A 23,291-nucleotide genomic window follows, 5' to 3' on the forward strand; every position below is an offset into this window, starting at 1 on the left:
AATACAATGTCTACCACTAATAATATTACAATAATTATAATAGGTCGATAGGCAGAGGAATTCAACTGGAAGCAAAGAGAAAGTAAGCTAAAACTAGACGTACATGCGCATGCCTGTGCATGTGTGTGTGCTGAAGTGTCATACCTTTTAATAGTCAATAACCCTAGATCATGTGGATAAGTAGGACAGCGTTGTAATAACATATAATATATGAAAAAAGCATCAAGGACTGTCTCACCTTGGCTTAAATCACCATGTTATGCGAGTTTCACACCTACCACAGGCATTTACGGCTGGAGAGTTCCACCTGTAAATCCTGATTACTAAACGTTTTGCATATAAACTGTTAAATCTTTGACAGGTTGGGTAAAAATGTAATAGTCATCTTTATTTAATTAAAAATACGTCTGCATTAACGCTCCACCTCACCTGAGAAATTGAACCGGCAACCCCCTCTCCCCCACTTACTCCCCCATCACCCACCCACCCACAACTGCTGCTGTCCATGGGAGTGTCCAACATGAACGAGGACAGAACACACACACACACACACACACACACACACACACACACAAAACCACACTGGTGACATTAAAATTAAAATTATAAACAAACAAGCAAACAAATAAGTGAAGACACGAAATGCATCAAGAGAAATACCACTTGTATGGTTAAATAGGTCTCTATGGAAATTGGCCAGTCATGCAAACTACTGAAACAGCTGGAGTGTCTTTGTTCCATGCAACAAATACAAGTTATGATGTAATGCCAGGGGACAGTTAAATATTTATACAACTACAATGTAACATGAATATATCAGTAGTACATTATGTATCCATCTGTTTAGCTTTGTTGCTATACGCCATCATGACCTTGTATTCTTTGTTTAGGATCGTCATGAGCACGATTGAAAAATAACTACAAATCACGTCGAAGAGTTTCCATCTGGGGTCATCGTGACAGTCAAAGAGACAAACATTGACACTCCCCTGCACGCCTGCTGCTAAAAGGCACGTCAAACGCTGAATGGTGCTGCTTGACTCCGTTTTCCTTCCTTTGTGAACTCTTCTGCGGTAGTTTTCTGCTGTTTACCATCTTCTAGTCTGCCTCCCTGAACCCCCTGAAGAATACCCTTGTTTAGTTCCTGTGTGTTGACACTGATTATTCTAGGAGCTCTTCAGAGCCTCCTTTAGGAGACACAGCAACTGCCGAAACTTGCAAGTGCTGTCAGACTCTCGTTGGGCCTCCTGCTTGCCGCGTTTGTTTTTCTCACTGTTAGTTTGTCTTTCCTGGGGAACTAGTCAGAGGCTCTGATGTCTAACCTGCTTCCAGCTATTAGAAAATGTCAGGTTGGTTGGGTTGGCAGGACCTGCGCTATGCTGACTACAAGCCTCTTGGGCATACACCCCACCCCCCTATAGCACGTGCACCCCAACCCCCCTATCGCGTATACACCCCCCCTCCCCCCCCCCCCCCCCCAACACATATACACCCCAACCCCTTATAGCGCATACACCCCACCCCCCTATAGCACATGCACCCCACCCCCCTATCGCGCATACACCCCACCCCCCCCCCCCCCCAACACATATACACCCCAACCCCTTATAGTGCATACACCCCACCCCCCATCACAATTACCCCCCAACCCCTTATAGCGCATACACCCCAACGTTGTGCCGATGACGATGGAGAGCCACCATCGTGACCATCACGCCCCCCCCCCCTGTCAGACACACACTAATCCTAGTCTCTTATGTAGTTAACCTGAAGACTTTGCAGGGATTGCTCTGTAAATTAAATTGAGAATATAACTAATGCTTATGCATGTTATTTTAAATATGGAGCTTATGCCAGAGACGTGACGTGTTAGTCTTCCGCAATCTGGTCGCATTTCTCGAGCCAAATTACACAGTGCCATGTCGCCAAACTATAACTGTGCGGCTGGAGAAAATGTAGAGCGAAGCAGCAGCCTCGCTCCATGAGATCCTGTCCTTAGCGGAGAAAGTTGCCATGACCACCGATGCTTGGACAGCGTTGACTACGGAGGCGTACGTGACCGTAACCGTTCACTTTTTTACCGACTGGGTTGTGCAGAGCGCGATCCTGCAATACCAGAGAGGCACACTGCGGAAAACATGAATTTTCGGTTCCAAATATTTATTTAAAAACAAAAATATCTGTTTTAGGGTTAGGGTTAGGGTGGGTGTGGGTATGTTAAATTAAATGGTTTTATATCTTAAACAAATTCTGAGTGTCGCCCAACGCCGACATATTTTGATCGTAAATTGACATGAGACATTGTAAACGTTCACAATCGTGCTCTATGCTCTGTGACATTTTGTTTAACATAATTTCTATTAACTTCTGCATGGCACACAAACGGTCATGTAGGTCGTCTGCCCGTCTTTTGCAGGGATCACACATGAGCAGATCTTGCACACAACGTCAGTCGTGTCCATTGGCTGTCCACTCTCATCAGGTCTAAATCCAAAAAATTGCCATATAGGCGAGGTAGTACCCTTTTTAGCAAACAACGCCATTGTTTCAACTCTACTTAAGGCAAGGCAAGGCAACTTTATTTATATAGCACTTTACATACACAAGGCAGACTGAAAGTGCTTCACATATAAACAGTCATACAATAAAAAGAAAATAATAGATAAGTAAAAGAAAAAAGTAAAATAGATAGAAATAAAGGCAAAGTTAAAAAAGCAAATGCAATGTATTTAAGATCAGATCAACAGTCTCTCTGGTATACCCACGTTGGGACTCCAACCTGACCTAAAAGAACTTGGTCCTTTCTCTGGGACTCCAACCCGGATTCCACTTAAATGGTTTGTCTGGTGGTTTGCTGTGAGCCTTGCTCCTCTAATCAGAAAGAGGTTATGCTGGTGGGGTGTATGTGCAAGACGCTGGTGGTGTCTTTGTGGATGGGGCGCTGGGGTGCATGTGTGAAACCACTTAAGTGGAAGCTACTTTTTTTTTTTTTTCCCTTACATGCAAACGCCCGGATAAAAAGCCTGCATGAGTAATTAGGTTAGTAAAATAACAAAATTATAGTATTGAAGTAGAATGATGTAAAGAGATAGTAAAAAGTAAAGCTAACACCCCCTAACCCCCTTATAGTGCATACACCGCACCCCACTCCCCCATCCCCTGATAGCGCATACACCCCACCCCCCTATCGTGCATCCACCCCCCCTATCACGCATGCACCCCAGCCCCCTATTGCGCATGCTCCCCACCCCTCTATCACACATGCACCCCACCCCCCTTTCGCGTCTACACCCCACCCCTCTTTCACACATGCACCCCAGCGCCCCATATCCACAAAGACACCACCAGCGTCTTGCACACACACCCCACCAGCATAACCTCTTTCTGCTAAGAGGAGCAAGGCTCACATCAAACCACTCATTCAATGAAAAATGCTGATAAATAATGTAAAAATGCAACTAATAAGAAGAGGCAGGGATAGAAAATACTTAATGAAAACCCATCCCTGCATAAGTTCACGACAATTACACAATAAAAACAAGTTTAACCTTTAGCAGGTTTAAGCTATTTTTTTCTCCATAACTAATATTTCAAGTTTGCTTTGAATTAATTTGCAATACGTCACTTAATGGTAGGAAAATAATCCTTATTTTGTATTTGTGTTTGAGACTCAAAGGAGATGGTTTCCTGATATCTCAAATTAGAAATGATTTAAACTAGCAGTAGCTTACAATTCCCTTGATATATCTGTAGTCAATACTGACAAAGTGATTTAATTTTTTTGCATGAAATCACATTCTTTAACTGATATATTCTACAAATAAAATTGCCAGCAAGCCCATACTTCTTTCTTTGCTGACAAGAATCCTACCATCGACACAACAGAAACCACTGCCCTTCAGCCAGCAGAGCTACGCTAGTTAGCATCACAGAGATACAGTCACACAGCCAGTTAGGGCGGACAGAACCCTTTTATTGAGTTTTTGGATTTTGGGACATCTGCTGCCTACTTACTGGGGGGGCTCAATCTTACGCAACTCGACTTTAATGGTATTTTGGTAATAACCAGCAACAACCACTTGTTTTAATGGTCCTATAATAATAACCAGTTAGCAGAAGCACATGTTAGCATCTATTAAAAAAAAAGAGAAGAATTTCAGTTTTAGTTTAGTGGTTTTAGTTTTCTATGGGAATAAAACACTGCTGTGCTATAGCATATGTAAAGGTATGAATCACAACAGGTGGGGCATTGTATTAATTATTTTATGAATATTAACGAAGGTACAGGCAAGGGTTTAAGGATTTGCAATTGTATGTTATAGTTGGCATTTCTCTCTTTAGAAACAGATCAGCGAGACGTTAATTGCGATCTTGTGTGTAATTGATGTTTCTTTGCTTATACAAATTTGTTGATGCCCTTAGCAAGTCTATCAATAGAGCTCTGTTTGCTTTCATCAAAATGGAAATTCCTTCTGTAACCTTTTGCACCACTTATACTGCAATACTGCAACCTTTTGTTTTTGTGCAGCACAAGTATGTGCCATAACTGACGAACACATCCGAGTAGTCATTTGTCTAGCTCCAGAACACTGCAAGGAAAATGGCTAACATTAAATGCAAGTCATCGAGGAATTACTCACCTCCGGTTTCTGATTCCCGTAATGCAGACATCATGCAGCCATGCAGATAGAGCAGCACAGAGCAAACAGAAAACAAACAGAATAGAAAGAAAATGGGAGGGAAAGAAATAGATTAGCATGCTTCAAGCACTACGTGTTGACTTCAACTGCAGAAAGAAGACACAAATCATGCAGATTGCTCAATTATAATAACAGCAGCATTATCTCACGTATTCCATTATTAGAAACAGTCAACGATGTCAGTGCAGCCAAACAAGCAGTAGGAAAATATCTTTAATCTTATGTCATTAAACTGTCATAATCTACACATATTGGAGCAGAGGAAAATATGAATAAATACACCAAAAATGATGATCCAATAATAGTCCAAAAGCACTGAGCACCGGCAGACAGATAGACAGATAGACAGACAAACGGAAGACAGTGCATAAGGTCAGGCTGTGGTCCATAACAAAGACCCATTGAAAAAAAGAGAGAATAGGGAGAGGGAGAAAGATAAAGACATGGAGAGAGCAGGAGAGATGGGTTGGAGGTAGAGAGAAGGAGAGAGAGATCAGGGGTGGGAGCATGAGAGAGCGGGAGACAGAGCAGGTGGAGCGAGAACGCAAGGCCGTGGCCCATAACAGAGAACCTACGGTGCACAGTTTATAAACTCATCCCTGATGAGGAAATCATCAGGGAAGGGGATGAGGCATGCAATAGGTGTGTTATAAACCAATACAAAATCGATCAACCCTCTGCTGATGCCTGTTTATCAGGCAGCTTCCGGTCGCTAGTCGCCTCTAATGAAGCCATGCTCCTACGACCAAAACAACGTTTCCCGTCTCCGACCTCCTGTGAGATGCGTACTAAAGACAGGCGTAAGACGAACGACTGCAACACCAACAAGAAAGCCAAGCCCCTCCCCGTCTCGTACCGCTAAACCGCACACTGTAAGCCTTCCGCTTCCGCACGTCTCCCTGGTCAGGAGGCGGGGCGCCTGGGGCCGAGGTTGGCTGAAGCCGTAGACGCTAGGAAGGGCCCCGTCACTTGGACACCTGCGAGCAGCAACCCCTGCGAGCGGCAACACTGCTCAGTGCGGCCGACGGAAGCGGTGATTAAAGCCCCGAGTCGGCAACGGTGGGAGTGCAGGCGGCAGAGTTCAGGAGCAGGCGGCACGGCGTCATTAGCTGCGCTTAATTTACAATCACAATGAGATAATATTGCACACGGATCTGATGATTAACTCCAGTTAACCCACCACCATTCAGACAGCACCTGAAAGCTCTGGGAATAATGACTGCCTCACCTACCTACACCAACTCCTGCTCTCCACCACCTTCCCTCTTCTCTCCCTTCACCCTTCCTGCGCCCCCCCCCCCCCGCTCCTTTTCCACCCATTCCTCCAACTCCCTTTGTTTTCCTACTCCTCTTCTTCTTCTTTCACCCTTTGCTCCTCTTCCTTCTGCCTCTCCTGCTCAGACACCTCTACCAACCAGCTAAATTGGCTGCTCCAAACTCCGGAACAAGCTATTGATCGCGCAAACCTGCTCCCATCCCTCCACCAGTTCAAAGAGAAAATTTACATCTTTAAATACACGTTTAGGCAGGAGGAGGACACGGCCCTGTATGCCTGTGTGAATGTGTCTTTGTTTAAAATGTGTGTTTTAGAAAGTGTAAAAGGGAAACTATTTTTTTTTGCCTTTTCTGTTCACGAAACGACATTACCAGACATAGAAATGACTGTGAGGGGAGTACTTAGTGAACTAATTAGTATGGGAAAGATCAAGGTGTCGTGTGGATCTGAAATCCACCTCAGACTGAAATAGAGGCACCTACAGTATATTCAAGTTCCCCGGCTTGGAGGTTAATCGTGCTGGTTCACTTAGCTATTCAACAATATTAAGAAGCAAATTATCTCTGCGTAACTTCTTCCTTTGATGTTATATGGGAAAATTGGCTTATGGACAGAGATAAGATATGTTTTGTATAAACCTTTCACGAATACAGAGGGTCAAGACATCTGCTGTATGACACATTGATAAAGTGTCTAGTCATGCTCATTTGCAAGCTGATTGTCCTCATTTATGAAATCTAGCTAAATACTTTATGTCCCCCTGTCAAAATGCATTGTGGGTTATTTAAGCGCCCACCGTGGCAATGGTTTTCACATCACGGATTTAACCAGATATTGGTTGCTTTAAGTATTGTTTTCTGTATGCAATGTGTGAACACGATTCCAGATAGATATGCTATTCTTACCTACTACATACTTTGTTTCAACTCTTGCGATTCAATTTGGTATTCTAGTATACAATCCCATAGGTTGTTTATGTATGAGGAGAGCTGTTGGGGCACCTAAAGGGTAAAGCAGAAGACTGAGGTGAAGGTAGAGGTTTGGGTGTCTGTTGTGCGATTAGCCTGAGGACCGAGCTCTGTAACGTATCAAGGAGACCGCCAACTGGCCTGCTGGCTTCTGATGGCCCGCTCGAGTACTGGGAGAAAGCACCCCTTCAACAGGCAGTGTCTGAGGTGGTAGGAGTTCGTTTTGCCTCTTTTCAACTTCTTCAAAAGATGTTAAAGTGCCCGACAGCCTTTCGAGTCCCAGAACATTTTTCAAACGCTCCCCTCAGATCAGTGGCCGGCGGCTGGTGTGAAACACCGGGACTTCTCCCTGGCTCCCAACACAACAGGCCGTGGGTGAAGGGCTCCCCTCAACCACTTGTGTACAGCAGACCGAGCACATCTAGACATTAGATCAGTGGGGACTTTGTGTATGTCTGAGAAGCAGTTGCATTCACAAATACGGGCTGTATACATTCCGTCTCAGATAAGCAGGATACAATTAATGAAATTAACTTAATGTCGAAATGTGGTTATTAAGTTTCCATACTGTGGAAAATCCAGTGCAGGATCCAGTGCAGGATCGACTTTGTTTGTGGAAAAAGTTCCAAGAAAATGAGAATAACACAAGACGCCCAGACAACCCAAGTGTCTTCTCCTGAACACTGCTGACTTTTAGTTTTAAGATGTACGTGCGTAGATAAAAGGTCCATCGTTAACTCCAGGCAGAATACACGTCTGGCGGAACACAGCATCACGTTGCATGCCCAGGGAGGGCGTTTATCTGGGCATCGAATGGGACTCATAATTAAGAACACAAGCACAGCACCACAGCTATCACAGCTCTCTAATGAGAGAGGAAATAGGAAATCAAAACAGCCTTTCCTGGGGCGAGGTACAATCTCACAATGAAGGCCACTAGTGATTTACAATAGCCGGCCACAATTAGAGCTGATTCATGCGCACCGTCTCCGGTCGTACCCGGCAGCGTCGTGGCGCTAGGAAGCATTTTAAAGTGCACGTGTACACTGGGATCTGAATGTAAATGTCATCAGCCGGTATGGGCAGATCAGGGCTCGATCAAATTAATTGTAGCCTATTGACAGGCAAAGGCAAAGCCCGATTTTTTTCTCAGGTGTCATAAAGAATGTTGGTTCTTTGTGTGATTAATTCCGTTTTAATTTTGTGATTATTGTACACTGTATATTTGTATCAAAATGTCGGGCGTGAGTGAGGAAAACAAATATAAATTTCATAGAATTAATTACTTGATTGTTAAACAGACAACTGTTTGGCCAGCCAAACAGTTGCATAAATAAACAAGCCTCCTCTACCGCAATACGAAAAGCTGTCTCCTGTGTTTACATGCCTGCCGTCTCATCCAATTACGCCAACTCTCCGCTTCAACCCCACGTCCAAACAGAAATAAACAAAATGTGTTTGGTTTGGCCGCTGTGCTTTAGAAACGTTTACCGTGTCTCCATCAAGATTGTATTTTGAGTCAACAAGGTGTGTTGTTGTTAATAAAATAAAATACACTGATCCATTGCTCCTGAATGTTCCGATTAATTTGCGGCACAAAGAAATGGGATCACTTAAGATGTGGCTTCAGAGATGGTGATGTGATATTAGCCGGGCTAATGTGTTTGTAAGCAGTGGTGCAGGTGTTGTGTGCCGCACGCCGCAATTAGTCTGACATGTCCAATCTCTGGCCAACAGCAGCCATTTATACAGCCGTGATAATTACAGCTGTCACATTAACCTTGAGTTGGCCGAATTCAAAGCTGTTGTGTGTGGAGAGCAGGAATGGGGAGGGGGGGGGGGGGGTGGAGAAGTAGAGCAGGAAAAACTAATTGGGTGAGGGGGGGTTGGGAAGGAAAAGAAACCCTGTGTGATTGTGAACAAAAGTCTTGAGAAGACTGGGAGGTCTGTAGTTATGTGGGCTACGTCTTGCGCTACGCCTCAACACCCGGTGCTTTGGTACTATAAGTTGTGTTAGACAACTCGGTCTTGTTTTGATTTGGAAATGGTACACGCATTGGATGTGTGTTGCTTAAACTCTTTGAAATCAATTTTAATCATGAATCTCGGCTGTTATGTTTCTCATCTCGTTTTGACACCTTTTCCCTTACCACTGCTATCACTAAAAGTTCACGACGTGTTGTTTACGGTTTTGAGATGAAAGCAGTGAAGGCTACGCACCCTTGAGGAAGAGAGCTGACAGAGAGACTTCCTCGTCTTTAGTGAATGATTATCTGCCTTTCTTTCACCTTCACCTCTGGCTTATGGTGGTGTGCTGTTTCCTGTTTCCCCGACATGTCTTGTTCCTGTAAGCCATTGCGCCCTTTTACCACCACCGCAGCCACCCATCGGCCTCACCATGCATCCCTCCTAACACCACCCCCCTAACACCATCCCTCACACCCCTCTGGCACCGGAGCAAAGGGGGGGGGGGGGGGGGGGGGGGAGACATCACACCCACCTGCATGCAACACTCAGACACCGTGGCAACCGAGGGGCAACAGCATGCATGCTCCAAAAGTTGCCGTGGTGAAAAGTTGACAACATCCGCCTGAGGTGCAATTAGGAGGAAAAGGAGGAGGAGGAGGAGGAGGAGCAGGGCTGTCTTCTAGCGGGCCGCGCGGTGAGCAACAGAGCAAAACACAGTTCAGTCCCACCACTGTCAAACTCCTTCATCTTCATAATGTGTCACAAAACGCAGGCGAGGGAGCAGGGAGCAGGGAGCAAAGCCAATTAAGAAAACAAACTATTTCTTCGGTTCCAATTCCTTGTCTGTCTGACCTCGTGGCGGTAGCCTTCCAGGAGACACATGCCGAATCAAAATGTTAAATTGTTGCCTATATACACCTCTTGTCACACAGTTTCTGAACTTCACTTTTAGATGATTCCAATTTTGCTTCTGGCCAGAATCAGCAATGCATGACAAAATCTAGCACATTAAATATAGAATCATTAAATAAAAAATACACACACACACACACACAAACCAGTCTAAAATGTGAATACTCAAACAACACTTTAGAATACAACACACACACACACACACACACACACACCGCTCTATGATGCAATAAACACACACGTCTAGTATGCCACGTGCAGCACTCTACCATGCCATACATGGGCCATACACACACACTTACCAAAAATGTATTTATATTTTATTATTCGTTCCTGATTGTTTGTGATCGACTTGGAGGCGGTCTACCAGTAAAATGGATCGATGGAATCTGCTTTACAGCGGGCCGTAATTAAGTGCGAGTCTGGTGGATCAATGCAGTCTGGTCTCCCCCACAGCCATCCATCTGTTATCATCAGAGGGACGCACACGGAAATGACGCATGGTCCTTCTCCTACACATTACTCTGCTGACCTCCGGGGGCCTTTGGAAGCAGAGCTGCAAGCGATGCATGGGGGCTGCATCACTCTTAAGGCAAAGGCATTGATTGAATCGAGTGCTGCTGAACCCATTGTACTACAAGGACCAACAAAGACCTGAACGAAAACTAAGTTGTTGTCGACAATGTGGTCATGTTTATAATTCACTGGAACCGTGGGTGCGTTAAGGCTGTTCAATTCGTCAGATGCCCAAGTCAGAAGTATAAATCGTCCCTTGATTTCTTTCCAAGTTGAGTCCTTTTACTTGATTGTTTTAACGCTGGACTGTTTGGCAGTCAGCGTGTTCCTTTTCCCTCCTTTCCATAATATTGCCAGAAATGAATCAGCTACAAATTGGCGAGCCAGTGAGAGATTATTAACATAGATCCTAGCAACGCACAATGCTAGGCTTAATGCATTGGCATTCACATGAACGCGCATCGCTAAAACCATAGTTAAGGCTAGGCCAATGTTTGATTGGTGCAACAGACACAAAGTTCCTACTAAAGACTTGTCTTAACAAGAGACAGGCTTAAAAGTTATGTTGGTCTTAACAAAGACAGACTTAATAATTCAGTATAGATAAGCCCCTGTTTCAGCTTTCGGCGGTTCGCTGCCCCTTTAAGGGGTGCCAACGACTCACTCACCTACTAGAAGACTAGTGAGGTTGACATTTCCGTAGACTCTGTACGCAGTCAAAGTCTACACCCCCTTTGACCCACAATGCACTGTGGTTTGCTTCGCTTCCCACAGGTGTAAACAGGCTTTGAAAGCAGCAGCGAGACTGCACCTTGTGCCTCGGTTTCAAAACAACAAACAGTTTTTGATACAAGGAGATGTGAACGGTGGGGTAAGAGTCACATGGGAAAGTCGATGCAGTTTTACAGCTAATAAACAGAATAGCTGGGACAGTCCAGATACCTTGTCCTATTAAGCCAGAGTTCCTGCTGTTTTCTCTCCTCCGAAAAAGCAGACCACCAATTTATTTTAATGTGACTCAAGAGATCCGTTGAGGTTAAAAAAACACTCCAGCCTACTCCACGTTGAGATGAGATGATCAAACAGAACGATGACACAGAGCAAAGCAGGACACGGAGGTAGTGGGCTTAATAACAAGTGTGGAAGTGTGTTGGTTTGGTCAGGGACTCATCTGCACCACAACTCGCCATAACACCGGCCCTCAACTAGTGGTGTTCATGTTGTTGAAGCAAGCCATTACTGGAGGTCTCCTGCTCTAAAAACTAGAGTATAATCAATGTCAGAGTGTGTGTCCTTTCCGCAACCAGCGTGTTGTGTACAAGTGTTTCCCCAACGTCAGGACAGAACGTAGTGCAGCCGTGCTATGACTAGCTGCCAAGTTGGTGGATTAATATTTAAAGGGCAGAGCTGAAAGAACACTGTCGATTTTTAATCTTTAATGTTGATCCAGATGCTGCTGCTTTTAAGTGAGATGAAACATGCAAATACATGGCTCTTTTAATGAGCACAAACCCCTAACACGCACCCAAACACACACACATTAACAGCACAGGCAAGCACACACGGACAGTCTCTTTGTGTGTGTTTGGCTAAAAAGTCAGTCAGTCAGTCTCTCGATATATATACACACATATACACACACACACACACACATATACATATATATATATATATATATATATATACCATTCAAAAGAGAATGATTGTGTAGGATGCTGTTGGTCAGGTGGATTCAGGCTGATTCCCCAGAGAGAAGAGGGGGCGGAAACACACCCATTCACCAGTGCTGATTTGGAGACTTTGGAGCAGGGATATTCAAGGCAGGCATTGTGTGTGCCATGATATGTGTGTGTGTACCATGATGTATGTGTGCCATGATGTGTGTGTGTGTGCATGCCATGATGTGTGTGTGTGTGTGTGTGTGTGTGTGTGTGTGTGTGTGTGTGTGTGTGTGTACACACCACTGTGCTGCTGGCTGTTCCCTCCACACCTAGTTGTTTGTCTGCCCATGTGCCATTTAGCAACGGCTATATTAATCAACAAGGTGACAGGTTTGGGGGCACAGGCATGACTACACGTGTGCTTGGATCGTTAGTGTGGCCCTTTCCGTCTGTATCTGAGAGCAGTGTGTGTGCGTGTGTGCGTGCGTGCGTGCGTGCCTGTGTGCGTGCGTGCCGCAAGTTTAGAGGTGGGTGAAAAAAAATCATCACTGCATACTAATGCATCACAAGCAACAAAGACCTGAGAGAGAAACCTCTTGAACACTCCAATACATCATCACCTGTGTCAGCCACACCTTTGTCCTGACACCTGTGGCAGAAGGTGAATGGTATCTTCCATGGCCGGGTGACTGATAATAGCTTTGGTAAACAAATAATTACAGTCCTGACCGCCTTGTTTTCAACACCAGCAATGTTAGGTATGTTGGTAATACCACCAGAAAAGTGAGCTTAGCGAGGTTAACTTGGTAATACCAGCTAGGTGAGCTTAGCGAGGTCAGTTTAGATAACTAAGCGACATTAGCTTGGAAAGATCAGAGAGGTTATCTTATCAAGGTTAGCTTGATAACGCCAGCGAGGTAAGCGTTACAACACCAGCACGGTTAGCTAAGTCAGGTTAGTTTGGTGATGACACCCAGGTCAGCGAAGCAATAGGCTTGACAACATTAGCTTAGTTAGTTTAGCAATGTCAGCTTGGAACACAGGCAAGGTTAACTTGTTAACACACACGAGGCAATCTAAGCAAAGCCAGAAGCGTGACTCAGTTCGTCAACGAAAGCGCTCCACCATAATCAGAAAACATGGCATCCACATGAGACAATGATTAAATCCAGCAGATAGGCCGTGGAGGAGGAATAAGTCTTCTACTTGATTTGGTGCTTAGAGAATCTCATCCTCCTGCATCGGAAACCGCGTAGGAAATTAAACTGAATTGAAGCCTAACAAATGAGTGTTCGCTACCCTTATGGGCGTAGCACCCTCCTTTTACTGAAAGTGATGAAAAGCAATTTCACTGCTAATAGAAGCCAGCAGTGTTGAAACAAGCACGCCCACACTTATTCCTGTTAGTCCCTCTTAGTCTGTTATGGCAAGACGGGAGTATGAGAGCGCACGCCCATACGGACACACACGTGTGCTTGTACTCTGACTACACGCAAACATGGAACTAGGAACTACACCACACACACACACACACACACAGAAATAGGATTGATACAATCTGTGGTATCACTCTAAAAGACATATGTCGATTTTTTCATCTTACATTCAAACTGAACAGTCGAATGTAACCCGATTAGGGCCGTATCTGGGTATCCTAACTAATGTAGTGATGCTTCTGGACCAGGAACCTCCACTCAGAGAGAGGAAGGTTGCGGACGATGTTGAACTACGGAACCAGGTGGTCGTGGTGGTTGTGGAGCACGCCATGGTCCTGACTCCCTGTGGTCACTAAAGATCCCATGGCTCTGCTCCTGAGAAGGGGTCTTCACCCTCGCTGTCCTAGCCTCCATCCAACACGGCCACCTTACGATCCCCTGGTCTCTCATTAGATAGTTTCACTCACCTCGTCACTGTGATGAGCGATGCGTGAGCTTTGACGAGGTGTGATAAACCTCAACAACTCATGAGGTTAAAGGCGCTTTGGGTGTCACGGAAAGCACTGTATAAATCAAATGGATTGTTAGTATGAGCTGTGACCGTCAGGGTCCGGACTGACCTGGTCTCTGTGATCCGAAGGCGTAGGCCAGTCTGCTGAGGAGGTCTGGCTTGGCGTAGCGATCTTCGTCCGCCAGCACCCAGAAACAGCCCTCAGACATCTCCTGTGGTCGGATCTGAACACACACACACACACGCACGCTAATTAAGCCCCACTCCAATATGTTTAATTAATACTGATTGCACCAGTCTTCAGACCTATACATAGCATGGCAGAAATATCAGGAATAAAACCGGACTGTGGTCATCGAACCACTGTTGCCACTCAGACCACTTCACAATCAACGGCGCCAATCAGAGCCATTCATACAACCAGCACCCCCATCAACACACAGGGCCCGTGCAACTTCCAGAGCTCCTCACACACACACATCACGTATCAAGTATGAATCCATGATGAGCGGGTGAATTATATGATGAGATTGTGGATTTAATTAATTTGTAGGCGCAAATGGCTAACTGAGTTTAAAGTCTGTGTGCCTGTGTGTGTGTATACTGACATTCACAAGCTGTAGTTGTAGGCATGTCATTCCATCAATGGTATATTTAGTTGCGGATCTGCCTCAAGCGTGGGCTATATTAAATCAAGGCATTGTGATGTATGATTGTCATCAAAATGTCAATGTGGAAAGTATTGCGAAACAGATATATCCCCAATTTCACTGCTCTATAAGGCTACACATATTCAAGAATTTAAATTAATATCTCAAAAGTTTTGTGCGAAACTATTCAGAACATAATCCCACAAGCTACCATGCAGAGTATAATGGTTATTATATTATGGACAACATTCCTTCCGAAATATAAACATGTGTTTGGCGGTCAATATTATTACTGCTTCAACTTTTTTTGTCATTTAGCATGTGCTTTTTAAAAAGCAATTGGCAGTGGATTCAGATACATGTCAAGAAGGATCAGATAGGGGTAAGGTGGCACCTTGCTCTAGGATGCCTAGGATTGCTCAAACCCAGAGGAATTTGGTCCAACACCATAACCACTAGACTTTCATGTCCCACAATGCTCATTTATTGACTTTGAAAAGCTCCATGTGACATGGTGTGCATGGCATATATGTTTATCTGTCCCCTTAAGCGCACTTCACATTTGGTGCACATCAAACTGAACGTGAGGAAGAACAGAAACCAGATGTTGATGGGTGAAAACAAGGTGATGACAGTCAGCACTCAGAGGACAGTAGAGGGGAGGCAGCAACACGCAGAGTGAATGACAAACAGAGGGAGAGAAATGTCATCAGTTTAACATTTTTATTGATGCTCCTCTGGTTTGCCCAGTGAACACATAATTACTGAAGGGGAAGAAGAAGGGGTTTTCAGAAAATAACCGTGCCTTAACCACCAGCCCATATGTCCAACTGCTATGAGTCATGCTTACTAAATATGCGCAATGATTTTCAACCTCAGCAAAATTTGAATTCATCCAATATTATGAGGCCTACTTTAACCGACTGTGGTGGTGGCGGCTTACTACACTGCAACACGCAGAAAGGTCACTTAAGCCGTTTCTCAATTCGCGTTCTCGTGTACTTGCGTTCTCGATAAACGTCATCAGTGGTAGCCCAAGCACTGTTCCAATTCCAAGTACGCGAGTACTGTCGTAAAACCCGGAAGTGTTCTCGATGCGTTCTCGATGAGGCCGTTCTACCGAGGATGCATCGGAGGTGACTCGTGTGGACTTGGGACCGTTAAATATCCCAGAATGCATCATCGAGTCCGCTGCTGTTCCAATTGCAGGTGCGTGCTCGCGTTCTCGGAAGTCTGTACTTGAAAGTCCGGACTTGCCAAGTACATACTTCCAAGTCCGCGAGAACGTAGTCTGCGTACTTGGTATTGAGAAACGGCTTGAGTATCCTTCATACAAACATCCTATGGTCGTGGAGAGGACAGAATCAAACAATATCATTGCATGGTATATTTAAAGCCTATTTTCACCGACTACTGCAGCTTGAAAAACACCAAAGACAAATGATCGTGAGACATGGGCTGTTGCCCAGCATACAGGTGTGAATGTAGAGAGTGCTGAAGTTGCTGCGAGTGCTATGTTGTTTGATCTGTTTCTGTGTACACATGAAAGGCTGGGAGCCTGCATTATGTGCCTCTTAATTATGCTCTGGGAAAGGCTGGGAACACAGCAAAAGAACCGAAAGGTTCACAAAGGTAAACAGCAAACTTGGGTCCTTCTAATTGCACCAGTTTCGGAACAACTTCCTCTGTGTAGCGGGGAGGGACGTCGTGCCAGGCAGCTGTGCATCTTAACATCTTATCTCGTGCCCTGCCAGAAAATAAAGTGTTAATGCCCAAAATGTCTTCCTTCTCCACTACACCTCAACACCAAGCATATGGTCCCCTTTGCAAAACATATGTAGCCTCATACCGATTACATTCAATTATTAATCACCCAACACGCTAATGCCACTTGTAGCAGTCGCTGTACGGAGAAAGAGCAACATCTGCTGAGGAACTGTCTAGCGGCCCAACAATAGGACCACGGCATGAAGAAAACTGCCAGAATGTTCTTAATGACTTCTGGCAGAGGAGGCAGGCAGAGTAGTTTTCTGAGCGGATGCCAGGAACATCTGTAAGGTTTGCGGAGCCAATTCCCAACAGAAGCTAAGTTAGAGGACGGCAACATTAACCGCAGCGAGACACGCTCCAGATCGTCACGCAGACTTTCTTTAACGAAGGGAACTTAAAATACTTGGATGACACACTTTTTAGTTCGGTTTTTCCACTTACTTTAACAAATGTATTCATCTGTGTATTGTCAACCTAATAAAATAATGTGGCAGTGGGCCTCTTACTATTCCAATGATAAAAACTGTATTTATAGTAGCTTCACCAAGTGAAGAACAGCTAGAGGTTAGAATACGTCACATGTCTCAGGTCCACCAGGGAATTGAGCCAACAACCCTCTACTTGCTAAAGGGCCTGCCCTACAGTGCTCACCTAAGGACATCAATATACTTAAAACAAAGCCGAATTGGCATGTGAGCAGAGACACAACAGCAGGTTTTTAACTGAACCAAAGGCAGCATATTGGGCTCGTATCACAGCCGTGTACGCAGGGTATTATCCAAACTAGTGGGACACCAAGCCCCTCGAATACACCACTGCCTACAATTGGACCACAATAACACCTTGATGATTGTGTCCAGTCACTCCGTGACTCTGGTCATCGAACAAACTGCTTACACATTGCAGTGACTATTTCTACCCCGTTCAAATCCCTGTGTTAGACATGGACATGCATGGGCAGCCTATGCAAACAACACCTATTTCAATTTGGCTTAAAGTATTTCGAGACCTTTACAGATAGGAGGCGGTCTTGGGTTTGGGTCTCCAGGCTCTTACCTTGGACCAGTTAAGGCGTCTCATGGAGGTCTCCAGTTTGAACTCCTTCTTGGGTCTCAGGCCATAGGGGAGCACCAGGGGTTTGGGGGAGCCTAGGAGGCTGGCCATCCCAGGGGGAGGAGGTGGTGGAGGAGGAGCACCAAACGGAGGGGGCGGCGGCGGTGGTGGTGGGACACCACATCCAGGCAGTGGAGGAGGAGGAGGAGGAGGCGGCGGTGGAGGAGGAGGACAGCCGGGACCAGCAGAAGGAGGAGCAGGAGATCCATGGAGACCAAGAGACGCAGCAGAGGACACGGCCACCGGTGCAGCTCCAAACTGAGTAGAGGGAGACGGTTCATGTTATAATGTAAGTATTACACGATGGATATTATAATGCGATGATTAGATAAGGACTATTGTGATAATGATAATCAATGTCATGATTGTGATTATGAAAAGTGATAGATTATATTGGGATTAAGATGAGGGGTTATAATGGTGATAAGAGATAGATTATGTGATTATGATACGAGATGGTATGTGATTATGATGAGAGGGAGATTAATATTAGTGTTATGTGATTATGATGAGTTGTTATAATTGTGATTATGATACAAGATGCTAAAATGGTGATTATATTAGTCATATGTATATTAGTCAGAAAGAGTATGATGTGATGATATGTTATGAGGGAGATGATACTGGTTTTATGTTATATAGTGATTATGATGTAAAATATATTGTAATATGATTGTGATAGGAGATTATAATTATATATAATTATATAGAGAGATGGAATTTGATAATTATAAAATATTACACAATTGTAAGAGTGTTGTGAATATGATAGGGGATTATATGTGATTATGATCAAATAGATTATAATGTGATGATTATGAGAAAGATTATGTTATTATGATGAGATGGTATCGTGTGATTCTGATAAAAACAATTAGAACGTGATTATGATAAAAGATATTATTGTTAATTAGGATAAGTAAACGTATGTTTGCAGTGTGTGCGTGCGGGCCACCTTTTCATCTGTAAAAGGTAAAATATGTTGCTTATCAAGCGGGGGAAGCTCTGTAACTGGTATGGTAGAGAGTAAATGGCTTATTGATCCAAACAACAGTTTTAGATTAAAGACGAACGCAAAAGGTCAGGCCTAGGGCTCCGTACCTTCTTCCACAGGGAGATGCCTACCTATAACCACTGGTGGGTGGCTGTGTGTGTGCCAGAGAGACAGACAGAAAAAGACAGAAGATAGAGAGAGACGGATTAGTAGAGAGCGAGAGAGTGAGAGGTCTCGGGGGGCCAAGAGAGAGAGAAGAACATACAGAGACAAAAGGACAAAGACAAAGAGGAAGCATGGAAGAAAGAACGCGGAGAAGAGAAGGAGAAAACAAGACGCATAGGCGGAGTGTGCAGGAGAGAAAGAGGCAAACACAGAGCAGGGAGGGGGAGAGAGAGAGAGAGAGAGAGAGAGAGAGAGAGAGAGAGAGAGAGAGAGAGAGAGAGAGCTCGAAAGCGAAAGAGCGAACACAGAGGAGAGAGAGTCAGCGAGACCGCGAGCGGCTTGTGTGCTAGCGTAGCCACTAGAGCTTAATGTATCTGCAGCCATCTGAGTCTCCACTATTTGAGTATTCTCTCACCGTTTACTTTCCCAAATTGAAAACTTATCTGGAAAATAAAAGCGAAGTTCCCTGGTGCTCTCGGAGAGAGTAGTTATCTCGCCATGCGGACGCAGCCAGGGACAGGGTGTGAGGGGGACGGGGGAGACGGGGGGGGGGGGGGGATGGGGGGGAGACAGGGGGGAGACTGTGTAGAGGCGAGGGCCTCCATTGCTGAGGCGAGCAGAGAAAGCAGAGAGGGGTGTCAGAATAAATTGCTTTTTAGAACAATTCCCCCTCATGGGAGAGAAATGAGAAAATTAGGAATGGAGCAACGGACAGAAGCGGCGGAGGATGTCATTAGACTTAGTGTCAGGAGAACAGTGGGGACCCGCTGTCAACGCCCCACCACAGCCCATACAGTCAAACAGAAAGACATACATGTACATCCTAATATTACCATATAGATACACAGGGCTGTACAACCTGCAGCAAAGGAGGAAAACAGTGCGACTCAAACTCCTTTGATTATAGCTTTGGTAGCTCTGATAATTATATGTATATATAGAAATAAGAGAGCGAGAGAGAGAGAGAGAGAGAGAGAGAGAGAGAGAGAGAGAGAGAGAGAGAGAGAGAGAGAGAGAGAGAGAGAGAGAGAGAGAGAGAGAGAGAGAGAGAGAGAGAGAGAGAGAGAGAGAGAGAGAGAGAGAGAGAGAGAGAGAGAGAGAGAGAGAGAGAGAGAGAGAGAGAGAGAGACACACACACACACACACACACACACACACACACACACACACACACACACACACACACACACACACACACACACACACACACACACACACACACACACACACACACACACACACACAGCGAGAGAGAGAGAGAGAGAGAGGCAGACAGTGTCAAAGCAGCATCGGATGGAACTAATATTTAAACAGAGCCGGTGAGGGAGGTAGAGCATCACAAATAGAAACAGAGATAGAGATAACCAGAGAGCCGGGTATACCTGAGTCCTGAAGGCCTGTAGCTCGGTGGTGAGCTCTGTTATTTTCTCCTCACACTTCAGAAGCTCTGCCTGGGTCTCCTGTCTGCTAAGGAAGTCCTCCTCGGACTACACACACACACACACAGTGGTCAGAACAGTGTTCCCAAAGGTCCTCTGACCATGGGAAGATTCTATGTGTATCACTGACGTAGTTAAAAGTACAATATTACTGGAGTTGTTTCCTGAACTACAGAATACAGTTCATGTTAGGGTGGAAATTAGGCTGCCTCCATTTGTTTACACTTGGAATGGAGCACAAACACACAGTGAAGTCATTTTTAAGTCTTTACTCGATTCAGGTGTGAGGAGCCAGCCATTTAAATGTGTCTTTAAACCCCAGCAGTATTCAAATTACACTAGGAGCATAGACATATATTTTGGGAATATTTGGACTTATACTTGCTTTCTGAGCCAGCTCTGATGCTCTCTGCTCATACTCATCAATCCGGGCTTGATCCACACACACATCTAGAAAACACCAAAGGAGACAATGTCAACACACACAAGTATATATAAAGTGTATATATTATATTAATTAAAGGACAATTCCAATATTTTGAACATTGAGCCCCCTTTCAGATTTGTCTAGGATGAAATAGAGTGGTTGACACCGAAATTTTGACTATTGGTCCTGTCTCGGCTATTTGGCTCATTTAGAATCGCCCCTGCCTTCTTCAGAATCTATGGGCATTCACAAACCTGTCCTAACCCTAAACGTTTGTTTTCAGAAATTCTGTAGTGTTTTATTTGGTATTTTGTAAATCCCATTGAAACGGAAACCGGACCGGAAACTTCGCTCGGTTCGGCGTATCAACAGTAGGGTTAGAACCGAGGTAAAAGACTACAACCAGCCCCTCTTTCCGTTTCCGGTCAACGAGCAATGAGTCTTACAATATGACAAATAAAACACATCCTAGACAAACCAGAAAGGGGGCCCAATGTTCAAAATACCGGAATTGTCCTTTACGTTTGGTAGGAGGTAGCTTATTGGAGGTGTTTAAGGTAGGTAGGAGGTAGCTTATTGAGGTGTTTAAGCTCACCTAGGAGGTGGCTGAAGTCCACATCAAGGCGCTTTCGGTAGGAGAAGTCAGGGTCAGTTCCACTGCGGTGGAGGACGATCTGAGAGACACACTCCTCTATGATCTTAAAGTACTGAGGCCTGGAGAGAACAACAAAGGAGACACCACACACACACACATCAGGTCCGGCAGTATTCCTGGAGCTGATTCTGACACATGACCTTGTTAGAGAGGCAAGAGGAGCTGTGTTGAGGAAGAGCCTGTATGTTAACATCTCACCCCAGTCTGATGTGTCTGACAGCGGTAGAGAGCCCATTTCCTGTGACAACGTTGGCACAGCGGGTTAGCAGCACTACACAGAAGGAGCTGGTGCACCACTATCAAAAAGCCTCACCACTTTGCACACTCGGCTATGAAGAGGATGTTCAACACACTGTACCGTGTGACAAGCAGCACAATAAATACACTACCGTATCAAAAAACACGATCCAAGGCAACGTTGTTTGTTGGCGAGGTGAAAGGGGAGATGTTTTGAAGCTTCAACAGTTAAGTTGTCTGTGCGGTATTACTACAATGGGAGGAATAACAAACAGCACATGAAAAGGGCCATGCTTGTCTTGGTGAAAGCAGGTGTACTAAAGTTGACACAAACACAGTTCAGGATAGTAGATCTGCTCCAACAATAGCAACACGGTTTGTGTTGTATGTGGCATTACATGTACTTCCTGAACAGTGAAGGAAATATAGCTGTTTATATATATATATGATGATATACACGACAAAACTTTATTTTGATTAGATGTGTTTATTCCAGATGGGAAATATGGGTGTGACAGCAGGTGAAGTACATGACATTAATATAATAAAAATTATATATACGTGTCTGGGTCTGCTTCCATGCTTCTGTGCCTGTATCCTCTGTCTGTGTGTGTCTGCATGCGTGTGTGCATCTGTCTTTTTCGGTGTGTGAAGCAGGGAGCGCGTATGCGTACGTGTACGCGTGTGTGTGTTTGGGATGCTGTGAGGCGGGAGGGGGGGGAGGACTTGTGAGGTGGGAGATCCAGGTGAGCTAGTTTGATTCCCTCATTATCTGACAGTAGCCCAAGGCCCGCGGCTGCATGCATAGCAAGTGGCCGTGTGTTCCGCAGGCCTTCCGTCCCACCGCCCCCCCCCCCCTTTACCCCGCCCCACGCAGCCACGTCCATCACTCCGCTGTGAGGTATCTGGACGCTATCATAAAGCAGCCTTCATCTCTGGTGGCGCGGTTCATATTTCAATTGATTTATTTTGTTCAGCTTACCTTACTACGCGTCCTACGCAGTGGTCGGTCCACAACTAATTAAAGATTAAAATAATGAGTGTGCAGGTTGAGGTTTGAGATTCAGTGGAGGTAGCTGCCGATGTTGGTCGCTCGTGTCTTTTAGAGGCGCAGTTAGGGAGAATTGCCTGAACGGGAGGTGGAAAGGGGTTGGGGGGGTAAGGCTGGGTTGACTTAAAAGATATCTGGGATCAAGTCCTGGGATTGGAGACACAGCGGGCAGTCCAGGTAGGTATGTTAATAGGTTCAGAATCGCACCGACATGGCCGCTTGCGGTCATGCTCTGGAGGTGAGTATGATCAAGAGATGTGCGTTTATTCTGTGAAACTAGCAAATAGGCAGTGAAAGACCCCTCACAGAAGCGGCTGAATATGTTAGAAGACTGGCTTGGTGCTGGCGCTCTGATCTGTAGAAGAGAGCCCTCTGACTGATGCGCTACATCACGTACCACGAGAGGGATCTCAATTACACTCTGGTTCCACACATCGGGATGGGAAAGTTCAGATATACATACACATACATCTCAATGAATTAATCATGTTCTTAACTAGACCTATTTCATAGTTCAACATTTTAAGAGGCTTTCGTCCCGTGTGTATAGCACCTGGTGATAATAATACCTGTTAGGACTTGTGTCTTAGTCTAATGGGAAGCCGCTGCGCTCGACAGACTCAATTTAAGGATGTGGTGGACTCGGGGATAACAAGACGTCCCTGAGAGGATTACAGCGCCGGACGCGCTGCAGGTGTGGGAACATGTGAGGCAGTGACCTGGAGCCGTGGACGACAATGAAGAGACAGCGGAGAGGATGGGGTCTGCTGAGCAGCAGCGCTCTCTCAGCGCTGTACATCAGTGTTAGCAACAGGGATCACTACGCTACGTTAGCCAGCTGA

The 23,291-nt window shown here is 45.1% G+C and overlaps 1 protein-coding gene across 1 annotated transcript in view; it reads right to left on the reverse strand.

Moving 5' to 3' along the window:
- Positions 1–23,291, reverse strand: part of LOC311356320 (protein diaphanous homolog 3-like) — a 235,268-nt gene that overhangs the window by 123,907 nt on the left and 88,070 nt on the right. The window contains 5 exon segments of the mRNA XM_084476091.1: positions 14,058–14,172; positions 17,425–17,739; positions 20,023–20,127; positions 20,465–20,529; positions 21,102–21,220. Of these exon segments, the coding sequence (XP_084332217.1) occupies positions 14,058–14,172; positions 17,425–17,739; positions 20,023–20,127; positions 20,465–20,529; positions 21,102–21,220 (719 nt within the window).

Source organism: Micromesistius poutassou, assembly GCF_964030765.1.
Source record: "Micromesistius poutassou genome assembly, chromosome: 12".
Lineage (NCBI taxonomy): Eukaryota > Metazoa > Chordata > Actinopteri > Gadiformes > Gadidae > Micromesistius > Micromesistius poutassou.